At 37.7% G+C, this 11831-nt stretch overlaps 1 protein-coding gene across 1 annotated transcript in view; it reads left to right on the forward strand.

Moving 5' to 3' along the window:
* Positions 1-11831, forward strand: part of PLA1A (phospholipase A1 member A) — a 444480-nt gene that overhangs the window by 79490 nt on the left and 353159 nt on the right. Inside the window, exon 2 of the mRNA XM_044071493.1 lies at positions 11285-11492. Within this exon, the coding sequence (XP_043927428.1) occupies positions 11285-11492 (208 nt within the window). The remainder of the gene's footprint in view (positions 1-11284; positions 11493-11831) is intronic.

An 11831-nucleotide genomic window follows, 5' to 3' on the forward strand; every position in this document is an offset into this window, starting at 1 on the left:
CAACTTTTTTCCTGGAATGTTCTATCCTCAAAACCCACTCTAAACCAGGATAATGAACCACTGCAAGACAAAAGGTAAACTCAAACTTTAAAATTTTATTTTATCAACTTTCATTAAATATTTTTACAGTGTGAATTTTCTCCTTCCCCTGCGGTTCGTTATCTTGATTTAGACTGGATTTTGCTGATTTTACTGGGAAGTGGGTGAGTACTTTCCTTCTATTTTGTAATGTTTAATCCTCAGTCATTCCTTTGTTAGCATTTACAGTATTATTATTATTTTTTTATATTCCCTACAATATTTATGTTTCACTCTGCAGTGTATGCATGCAGTTTATTTTCTTCAAAGTCGGGTCAGAATCTGTATTTTTCTCTTTTCTCTTTGTCTGGCCCCTTTATTATTGTCAGCGGAAAGAAAACCTTTCTAATGATCTGACGCTCATGTACCAATGTCATCTTTCGGCTCAGCTGATCTGCCAAGACATTATGACTTCTTGATAGGTGGATAGCTTTCAAATGGATAATGGATGAATGAATGAATGTGCCAGATCCCATAGCTACAATGCTATCCTGACCAGCTGGAAAGAATGCATCTCCTCATGTTATTTATCGCTTATATATAATACTATTTGCAAAATGCCCCTTCCCCCAGCCAAGTTATTAATTTACTTAAGTTCAGATCCACTGCTATTAGTTCCTTAAGATTTACATGTGACTTCTTCTTAGTGGGTAACCAAAGGCTCTGCGCTGCTGATGCATAAAGGTGAACTCCTCAACACAAGTTTGAAGCAACTGTCATCAGAAACAGAGAAGAAGGGGAAGGCGTCTGCATACATTCATCTGAACTGTTAGTATTCACAATTCTAATACCTTAACTAATGAGGAATCAAAGTAATCATCATATCCATGGGATTAAAGCTATTGATTGCTAATGAGTTGTACCCAATAGTCCTGTTTTTTCCTTCAGTATCTATTTACATACTGAATGATTGTAAGTCTCTTAACCAGGCAGTAATTTCAGACCTTCCCTGATCAATAGGTTTACCTGATTAACAAGTTAATAACATAAACATACATAAATCCAGACTATTATTCAAATAAGTTTGAATTATCTTCATGCTATTTGGAATTCTGAACATCAGGATCTTGCCTGACATGAAACAGAATAGTAGAAAAGACCCTTTCTCAAAACCAGTTTGATCAAGTGTGAACCAAAATAGAGTGGCATTTTTGTATGTTTTCCTGAGCAAAAAAACATAAAAGAAAGCTTTTCATATGCTCTCTTCATCACATCTCCTGAGTAAAAATTCTGCTTAAAATAGAAATGTGATGCATTCATGGTGTTTATAACAGCTAAGAGATCCAAAAAGGGAATTTTAATTGGCAACTTTCTTCCACTGTTGCTTCCTTGACAAAGCCAAGATTAAACAACCATCCAAGTAGGTGTGTATTTAAATATTTTGCAGCCCAGGAACCATAGTGACAGGAGCCAGAAATCTGAAACAGATTGTAGGATTGTAAAATGGAGAAATGCGCATCAGTAATGTTCCTGACTTACATGATAACTTAGGATTTCCTGGGAGATATGAATCTTGGGACATGCTGGTATGCACCTCCCTTCTATCCTATGAAATAAAAACAATATTGAGTAATAGCATTAAACTCTGCATAGAATTTTCTGCTATATGACCATTGTCTCTGCAGTAACACCATTCTTTAGCTGAAAGTCATCTGTTATTTTGAACTGCTGGTCCACTTGTTTATTTAAACTGGATTACTATTTACTTATGTTAATGTTTCTGGTGTTTGGCTATTAGTGTATTAATACTCAAACATTACTTCTGCTACTAAATTTCAAGTTATTGCTTTTTCTGTAGGCCTTCTTTTCAATATGTATAATTTACTTTGACGTATAACTTTGCATTTGAGATATGCATTGCTGTCGAGGTTCTTTAAATGCAAATTTGATAACTGAGTTAGCAGAAGATGCTGTCTGCCCCTGACTTAAGTTTTGATAACATTTATTCGAACTTCAGATTGCTAACCAGAACTGAACCTTTCTTACTGTACCTTCAACACAGAGTGTAGATGTGTTTTAGCCCCTTATGGATACATAATGAATGCTGTAAGCAGGTGGGCACTTGCCAGTCAAAGAGTGCTTTAATGAACTGTCTATATTACCTAATACTTTTTTGGAAAACTAACCTGACAGGTATGGGATTGTCAGCTTGTCCACAGGCAGTTCCCTCAAGCTGGCTTAAGATCCTAACTAGAAGGGTGGTTTTAAAGCATTAGTTTTGGATGCACAACCTCTAATTAATATCAGGGCAGTCCTAATTTATTACTTATCTTTATTTCCATGTCATTTGCACTGAAGCCAGACTTATTAACTTCAGTTTGTTCCTCTTATTATTATCTTCTTATATTGATGTTAATGTGTTCGTATCTTAGTAATCTACACATTAGATCAACCCAATGTCTTGCACTTTCAAATTGTATTTAATTGCACATACGTATCTGAAGTTTTCCATTTCCTCCTTTAAGATCTGCAAACTCTCTGGGTCAGTACATGTACTTATGCCTAAAATTGTAACATCTACTGGTAGCTTATTCTTTTATTTTCATTCGATTTCATTATAGCTCGTGCAGCTATTAGCACTTGTTTTAACTATCTGCACTATGTTCTATGACAGAGCCTTTTTACTGTCTATTCTCCCATGTGCTTTTTACATGATTATATAATTAACATTTTACAAGTTGTTGAAGCTGGAAATACTGCAAAGTTTTCAAATAAGTGTCATTTGGAAGTGTTATTGGTGGGCTTGCCTCAGGGAGACAGTTAGTTTCTGTTCAAGTTATAGAGCACTACCTTGGGGTGAAATATAACAAGGTTCCACTTCTCTTTTTGAAGTCCCCAAGGAGCTTACACTCAGTTGCAGACCTGTTAGTTAGACTTACAGTTCATTATCTCATTTAAATTACTCTGTTCATGAAGGTAAGATCTTTCCATGGGTGCCGGAACCATAGACCCTGAGGGAGGGGTAGCCCCCCCTCACACATTTACAGCTGCAAGACCTGTCGGGAAAAATTAATGAAGTGGAGTTTTCATGCTAACATGGATTCACATGCGGAAGTTAAACTAGCTGCTCTTCTTCTCTTATTGCTCTTTGTTACAGGAGGTGTGTGTGTGTGTGTGTGTGTGTGTGTGTGTGTGTGTGTGTGTGTGTGTGTGTGTGTGTGTGTGTGTGTGTGTGTGTGTGTGTGTGTGTGTGTGTGTGTGTGTGTGTGTGTGTGTGTGTGTGTGTGTGTGTGTGTGTGTGTGTGTGTGTGTGTGTGTGTGTGTGTGTGTGTGTGTGTGTGTGTGTGTGTGTGTGTGTGTGTGTGTGTGTGTGTGTGTGTGTGTGTGTGTGTGTGTGCCTGTGTGTGTAACATGCCCCAGTTAGGTATACCTGGTGATTAGTGTTACTCAGACTCAAACAAGAGCCTGAAATTTCCACCCTTACCACCACTTGTGATTCAGGGAGTTGAGTCCATAGCTCTCAACTGTCCAGATTTTCACAGAATATTTGGCTCATGCTTTTGGTCTGTTCCTCTTTAAATTTGTGGTTTTCTGGAAAATCAGTGAGAAATGAATTCACTAAAGAATGACAGCCCTTTTAAGCTTCAGTTTTCCTATCTTTCAGGAAACACATGATAACAAATAACACTTTATTTTAGCAATTCTCTAAGATTATACAAGCAATATTTAAAATGTGCCCCTGGTTTTGGGCCTTTGCCCCCCCCCCCAAATAATTTTTGACTTTTTCCAGATTTCTTGTGCTGCGAAGTTAAGAGATTTAGTTGTGTGTCAGGTGGATTTTACAAGGAGCTGAGAGCTTCAGGGTAAGAGAAGTTTAGTGCTATTTATGCTAAGCTGTTTGCATTGTTAGTAGCACAACAGGTAGTATACTTGCTTTTGAGGCAGAAGGCTGTGGTTTCCACTCCCACCTTATGCAGATGTATTGCTGATACTGTACTGTAAAGGGAGTGGATGCTGCAGTCCTATGAATGTCCTCCTTTGGAGGAGTTACCTAGTAACCATGTGTCTGTTATCAGTTTGCTATCTATTCCCCATTGCAAAATTACTAGCTTATCGTTTTTTAATGTAGCATAGGCAATTTATTCTTCAAGGGCAACAGGCACTTTATTTGTAGATGAAACAATAAAATATAAAATTGTTTGCTAGCAGCAACCTCTTCATTAGTTACAGATCCCTTTAATGTGGAATTATTTAGATGACTTACTTCTGCAGAGATTTTGGATATTTACTGATATTGGCGGATTATAATGGCAGAAGTTTGAGTGGCCTTTTATGGTTGAAAATTTCTGAAATGGGTAGTTTTATCATTATTGGTTCATATATTTTGTTTCATCGCTTTCTAGAAGAATGTTCCAAACTACACATTTAAAACACATTCTAACAAGTGGTGCTGTATTATATAAGAAATATAATTTAATACAATCAGGTTAATAACAATCAGGAAGGTGAATCAAAGAATGCATACATGTATGCTTGTTCACAGGATGCAGGAGATCAAAGCAGGGGAAAAGACCAGTCACCAATGGACTCCTCCAGGGTTAGGTGCTGAGACTTTTTCTGTTTGGCATATTCATCTCAAAGGTAAAAGGAAATACTAAAGGGCTTTGGCCGACTAAGTTTAAGATGACTGCAAGCTAGGAGCAGTTACTGAATCCCCAAATGACTTAACCATCATGCAGGAAGGTTTGTCCCAAACAATAATGTGTGCCAGAATCATGAATTGAAACTAAACTCCAAGAAATACATTATCATATCCTTTGAGAAGTCATCTACTCCAGGGAACTGCGAAATTGACAATGTCCCCTGAGAACTGACCCAGTTGTTTGGCATTTGGGAACTTGTGTGTACAGTGACCTAACTTTTGACCAATATGTACCCAGAGTCATAAGAAAGTATTTCTATATTACACAGTTTGTAAACAAATTGATTGTGACTAGATCTAGAGATGTTATTGTTCCCTTTACAAAGCCCTCTTTAGGTCAATCATTTTGTATAATGCCCACTTTGGCATGTATTTGTCCAGACCCTTGTAACAATTGGAAGGGGGTGGGAGGGTGGCCTAATGGTTAAGGTGTTTGCCTTACAAACACAAGGTGCAGGGTTTGAGTCTCACAAGGGATAACTAGCTAGGCTTAAAATGGCTCACAAGGGCAGTTAGCTTAGTACTAGCCTATGAACCTATGAACCTATGAATACCCACAGAGATACCTTACTAAAAAGATACAAGTCCTAAAAAATAGTTCTTGCATGGACCACCTCAAATATTTATCACTGTAGTCAGCATCCTACAGAGTGCTTAGAGGTGACATGTCTAGCATACAAGGCATTCTCCGAACTAATACAGATGGACCTACTGAACATCAGCAAGTCAAATGGCATCAGGAATATTCATTCCAGGTATCTAAACTGAATGTTGTGGAGAGATGGATATATATCCAGAACAGACTATCCATTCAAGTAAAACAAAGCTCATCCCTGTCCATATTCAAATACAACATGGATCTAAGGATGGGTAATCAAAAATGTAACCCAGGATTGCCTGTCATGCCACTAATGGATAGAGGCAGTTCCTAAATGCTGCATCTCTTACATGGGTCCCCTCAAATTATCTATAGTATGATCACATTTAATCTCACTAGGGCTAATATACAGTTAACAGCCATGGGATAGGTAAGACCAATCAGGAAATGTTAATTCAAGCACCAAAAGGGAAATTGGCTAAGCTTAAAATGTCTTCCAAATGAACCTATGTTGTCGTAGCAAATAGTTTTAAAAAATTGCCCTTTTTAGATCACTAAGTGCCCCTTTCAACCTCTGCCCCCCGCCCCCCAAGTCTTCAACAGCTTCTGGCACCTCTGGATCTTTCCTCAATAAGCCAAGATTAATTTCTGGCTTATTGTAAGATACTGGCCTTATTTTTTTAATGGAGGCCTGGTAAGATTCTAATTTGTCCCCATTTGATGGTTATCATATCAGTAAGTTTCTCCATTATATAATTCCTAAGTTAAGTAAATGTGAGAGAGGTAGCCAATTGCTTTAGACCCATTCTTGGAGTAACCGAGGTTCCTAGTGGACCTACCAACTCATTGAATATGTCATTGGTATAGGAACAGACTGCAGACTTCTCACGCACTTTCCACCAGAAGGTGTGAGAAGTCTTCCTCAAGAGTTCACTAACATCTTAATTAACTCATTGTTGGAATTTCTAGATTAGGAAATTTGGGATGAAGTCAGTATCTTGGCTGATACTGACTCTGACTCTTACTATTGATTTCCTCACAGTTATGAGAACTCTTCTGCTTGTTTAGACTGCAGTTTCTTCTCCACATAAAACTTCCATTATTTCCTTTGTTATGTCAAACAGGCCTGGTTATGTCTGACGAGGTGAGGAAGCCACACTCCTGCTCTGACCAGCAGTTGATTCACTTTGCTATAGAACTGCCCATCAGCAGGTCTTCTGATATTAAGATGGTTAGGTAAACAATCTTGAGCAACATATCTAGTAATGATTGAACTTTTTCACTGAAATGCTTCTTGTAAGACTATCTCCCACTCATTCAACTACTACTTCTATGCATGACCTATCTAAAATAGAGCATTGGGACCACCGTTTGACCATGAGCTTCAAAGGCTAAAGGAAAAAAAAGACAGAAGCTGGAGCATCAATGGAAGCAAACCATCCTGCTGCATGATAGACTTAGAAGTGATGAACATTGGTTTGTTTATCGAGCAAAAATTAACCATAATTAAACAATGTTCTGATCCTACGATATTTCCTCTGCATCCAGCAGATATGTTAAGCTCTTTCGGGTTGCTACCAGACTATTACATCATCTTGTCTTATCAGTCAAAATGCATTTCCAGTTTGGGATTGTGGGCCTGCGTGCTGTTCAGTTCTTCATAGTTAAGGTTGAAATCACCATAAGAAACTCTCCATAGTACATTCGTTAAACATTGGCTTCCTCCTTTATAACAACTGCTGAATTTTCAGGTTCGTATCACGTTATCGAAAGCCATTAACATTGAATGTCACAATGTCGAACACTATGCATCGAACGCTAAAAATAGCAAAGCTGCACAACATTGAATTCTTTCCTAGGGAATGAATTTGGTTGTCCGTTTCTGTGGCTTTGCTATTTTTAGCACTGTGGTGGAAAGTTACGGGGGTCCAGGTAAGTGTGTGATTGTGTGGACGTTAGGTTTAGGGCGCGGGTTACATGAGTTAGGGTTAGGGCGCTGGTGAGGTGAGTGTGCGATAGTGATAGAGTTTAGGGTTAGGGGGCGGGTTAAGTGAGTTAGGGTTAGGGCGCGGGTAAGGAGAGTGTGTGATAGTGACGGACCTTAGGGTTAGGGTTGGGTTAAGGTAAGTGGGTAGATAGTAGTGTTTTTATAGTTTAGTGTAGGGTTAGATGTATGATTTTAAGTGTAAGTGTGTGGATTGCTGATTTTTTGTGTGAATGTGTTTCAGAATAGCAAATTTTTTCCCTGGGAAAAAAAATTTGATGTTCTGAATGTTCGATATTGTGTGCTTTAGATTATTTAGGTTCGATTAAATATTGTTCGGTGTTTTCGGCTTTCGATGACGTGATATAAACGTGAATTTTCAGTAACACAAATTGAAGTCTGTTGCATAATCAGAGTATAAGCATGACTTCAGCTGTCTGCCTTTCAACCAGTAACTGGACTCTTGTCCAACAAGGCTGATCATCTTACTTCGATATGCTAAGTCCAGATATTCCCAGGATCTCTAGGGCTTCAATAAGAATGGAAGTCATTTTGTCTAATTTGAAAGAGGCCTTAATTACTTTCATCTTTAAGAAGCTATATTTTGATATGATGGTACATCAGAATTATTGTCCCTTTTCTGACCTTCACTTCCTAGATAGAGTTAGAGAGAAACGGGTTACAGTATAAACTGAATATTATTTAGCTTTTCATGATTTCTCACATGTATTCCATTCCATCTTCAGGAAACCGCGCAGTACTAAGAATGCTCCATTTAGAGTGGTTCATATCTTCCTGTAATCATGGCTTTCCTTGATTTCAGAGGGTCATCTTAGGAATTAACTTCCCTGTGAATCACCTTCTTCACTGTGGAGTTCATCAAGGCTCCATACTTGAGCCTTGTTCATACTATGTATGTTAAGTCTATGAAATTTTGATCTAGGGAGGTTTTGGGGTACCATTCAAATAAATAAATAATAACTAGTTTTAGCTCTCTTTCCTTCAAAAGTACACATTTCTTCTGACAAGACTTGAAGGAGGTTCGGATGCCATCCTTAAATGGATGAGTAATAGTTATCTGTTGCTCGTCCCCTTTAAGACTGGGACTTACATGGCAGAGAAACAACATACTGAGCACATCTGTATAAATATTTTAGATTAGCCTCATCCACAAGATCTGCTGCTGCTAACTTCTCCTGCTTCTCCCTGCAATAGTCATCACTAGCCCAGACTACACCCTCTGCAATGAGTCATAATCATTGTCTTAATCTGAGCACTAGTGGTGGTGGTGATGATGCTGGGGGTGCTGATGGTGCAGAGCTGTTGATGGTGGTGGAGGTGTTGATGGTGATAGCACTGCAGTAACAGGTAAAATACATGAATTAGGTCAGGGTTGCCTTTCTAGAGATTATTGTGGATATAGGAGGTGTACAAATGAAGGACCTTTCTAAATACGATTACCATGGAATGGTCCAGCATCAGCTACCAGTGAAGTAGCATCCAACTCATGCTTCTAAAGGGCCTAGAAACATGAGAGAGGAAGCTTTGTGGACCACTACTAACATGCCCTCTTCATATTAGGCATGTTTTCCCTCATGCATGATGGAAAATACTCTGTGTCAATACTTGTAGTGCAGAACATGGAATGATCATGTCTTGTGTAATGGCTCAGAATAATCATGTTTTGTGGAAGAGACAAAGAACTTGTAACAGCATCTCCCTCACCAACAATTTGGATTGTAGCTTTTTCAACAGTGAGTGCCACTTGGTCAGCCTAACCATTTCCATTCTATTTTGGACATGCGGCTATAGCTCCCTGTATCTTCTATGAGGGACTGCAGCATTCTTTATATAGCCTGCTCAAAATTTTAATGCACAAGCACCATTAGCTCATGCTATGCAGCCTTCCTATTTTTCTCTACTCATCATCCTGATGATCTGAAAAGCATGCATATGGACTGACATCAGTATGTGACCCGACCTACCCCTGTACTCGCCTGAATATGGCATGCACTGCAGCATCAAATAAATACAATACAAAAACAAATACAATGAGAGCATGCACAAATACATGATGCATAACACAACAGCATGATACTGCACACCACACATGGCTCCATGTTCATGACAGCTTGCCCATAAGCAAGGACACAGTCAAAGAAGAAATTGCCAAACCAGCCTCAGCAGGTACAATTTTAGGGTGACTAAGGTAATCAGGGGAAATAGGTGAGTATCAAAGAAGAGGCATCCTTAACTTCACAGGAAGTTAGTTTATCATGACAGGTAAGCACAGTAAAATATAAAGTGCATTGCACTTTTGTTCTGCACAACCTTGAATGGACTACTCCTATACGTCTGTCTGACCTGTAAACCTTAGAACAGGAACTGGTCTATGTGCACAGATGACCAAAAGAGTATGAAGCCCAAAGTATTGTGAAGAAGAGGCAACGGTGTTCAGTAACACAGGCCATTTTGCCATCAAGTACCTAGTAACAATATCACACTAAGAAAAAGAATATTAACCCCACAAAACAAATCAGCAATGGGTCATTGGCATACAGTAGAAAAATGATTGTATACAAAGTGAATTGTATCTAAGAATATCAAGTTATAGTTATGATAATGTTAATCTATTATTATCATTACTCAGCCATCTCCATACCCATTAAATAGTTTAACGAGAATGGTACACTGACCTAGTCCTAATTGTTACACATAAAATGGCACGCCAGTGTGGTGTGCCCAGAAGTTATTAATGTTATGAGAAAAGTAACTTTTTAAAATGACAAAATCAGTGAAGAAATCAAACAGTGATTATGGTATTTTTTCATGATGGCAAAAAAGAGGGTGATTCACAGGGAAGTTAATTCCTAAGATGAGCCTCTGAAATCAAGGGAAACCATGATAACAGGAAGACATATTCCAAGTAAATATGTAGACACCCCATTGTAACATTCAAATGTTAAAACCAGGAACACACTGAAAGTTAAAAAGGGACAGGCATAAGCTAGGTGTTTCAGTAAAGAGACATGCAACATTTAAGCTATAAGGAAGAGCGGAAGAAAAAAGGATCAATAGAAGCTCATTTTTCTAAGATTTGCATATGACAAATATGTGAAAATCTAAAGTATAAAATTGCCTCCATACATTGCATTCACAGTGCAAATTACACCATTGTTTTAAGATTCATTTGCAGAGTTTGCTGATTGGTTTTGTCATGACAGAAAAATCTTACTAAAATACATTTGCTTAAAAATGTGTAGAAATTAAATGACTTCCAGTATGGAATGTTATTAAACTGGAATGAGATATGTGAGAAAGCTGTCTTAAAACTATTACTCCAAGGACATACTTCTCAACCTCTTAGTGCAAGAAATCTGGACAAAGCCTAATGGGGATGCAAAGGCCCAAAAACAAAGACAGATTTTAATTTAGAAAGTTGTTTGAATAACAAAGTTTGTGTTAGCATGCATTTTCTGAAAGATATGAAGTCTGAAACTCAAATGTATGTCATTATTTAGTGACTTTAATAATCACTGATTTACCAGAAAACTATAAATTTGTCAGGAACACAATAAAAATATGAGGCAAAAATCTGGACATTTTGTGAAAACTGGAGAGTTGGGAGGTACACGCCAGGGTTTCTTGACAGCATAAGACAGATAGATGAGTAAATACAGTGAATGAACATCTGGATCAGAGTTTAGAAACTGCTTACAAAATTATAATTTCAGCTGGATGAAAACCAGGAGTCATTTACACAAATCTTCAGAAAAAGAAGTATGTTTGATCACACACATACGAGTCTCAGAGCTAACTTTTTCATCCATACTGTATGATTGCATACTGTGTTTATTGGCTATTTCTATATTAATAATCAATGTGGTGATGATTACCAATGGACAATGTCTCTCTGGACTGATTACTAACTAATACAGTCATCACTCCATTTTAATTTAATAATACATTTTTTTTATTGCAGCATCTGAGGATGATATGCCGTCAAATTGCTCCAAGTTGAAAAAAAACAGCTGGCGGGATTACCTGAGGGGATCTAAACATGAGATTCAGTTTTTGCTGTTCACCCGTGAGAATCCTGAGTGTGGGCAAATATTCAATGATCAAGCCGAAATTTTAAATTCTACCTTTAATTCTACTCTTGGCACAAAATTTATAATTCATGGATTCAGGTGATTCACGGATTTATTTTATTTTGTAAGGAGAGACTTCAAATGTCAGAATTACATTGAAGAATGTGATGCTTATTAAACTGCTAGTCAATGATCTAACGGGAAAATCTGCAGGTATCAGAGTCTTACCTTATAACAGAACTTGAACCTCATCATAAATTTGCAGTTATATAATAATGACTCATTAGTATTCCAAAATGCACATGCTAATTGGACAGCCCTATCAGCAAGTCCATTGTAAATCAAGCATATTCCAATACAAACAAATCTAACTGTTGAAGTATTCTTGAGTGACCTAATTATGTACTGAAATATGTTCTATTGCAACAGTAAAAAAAG

This window comes from Protopterus annectens, chromosome 5.part0, assembly GCF_019279795.1.
Source record: "Protopterus annectens isolate FY-2018-M chromosome 5.part0, PAN1.0, whole genome shotgun sequence".
NCBI classification, from domain to species: domain Eukaryota; kingdom Metazoa; phylum Chordata; order Ceratodontiformes; family Protopteridae; genus Protopterus; species Protopterus annectens.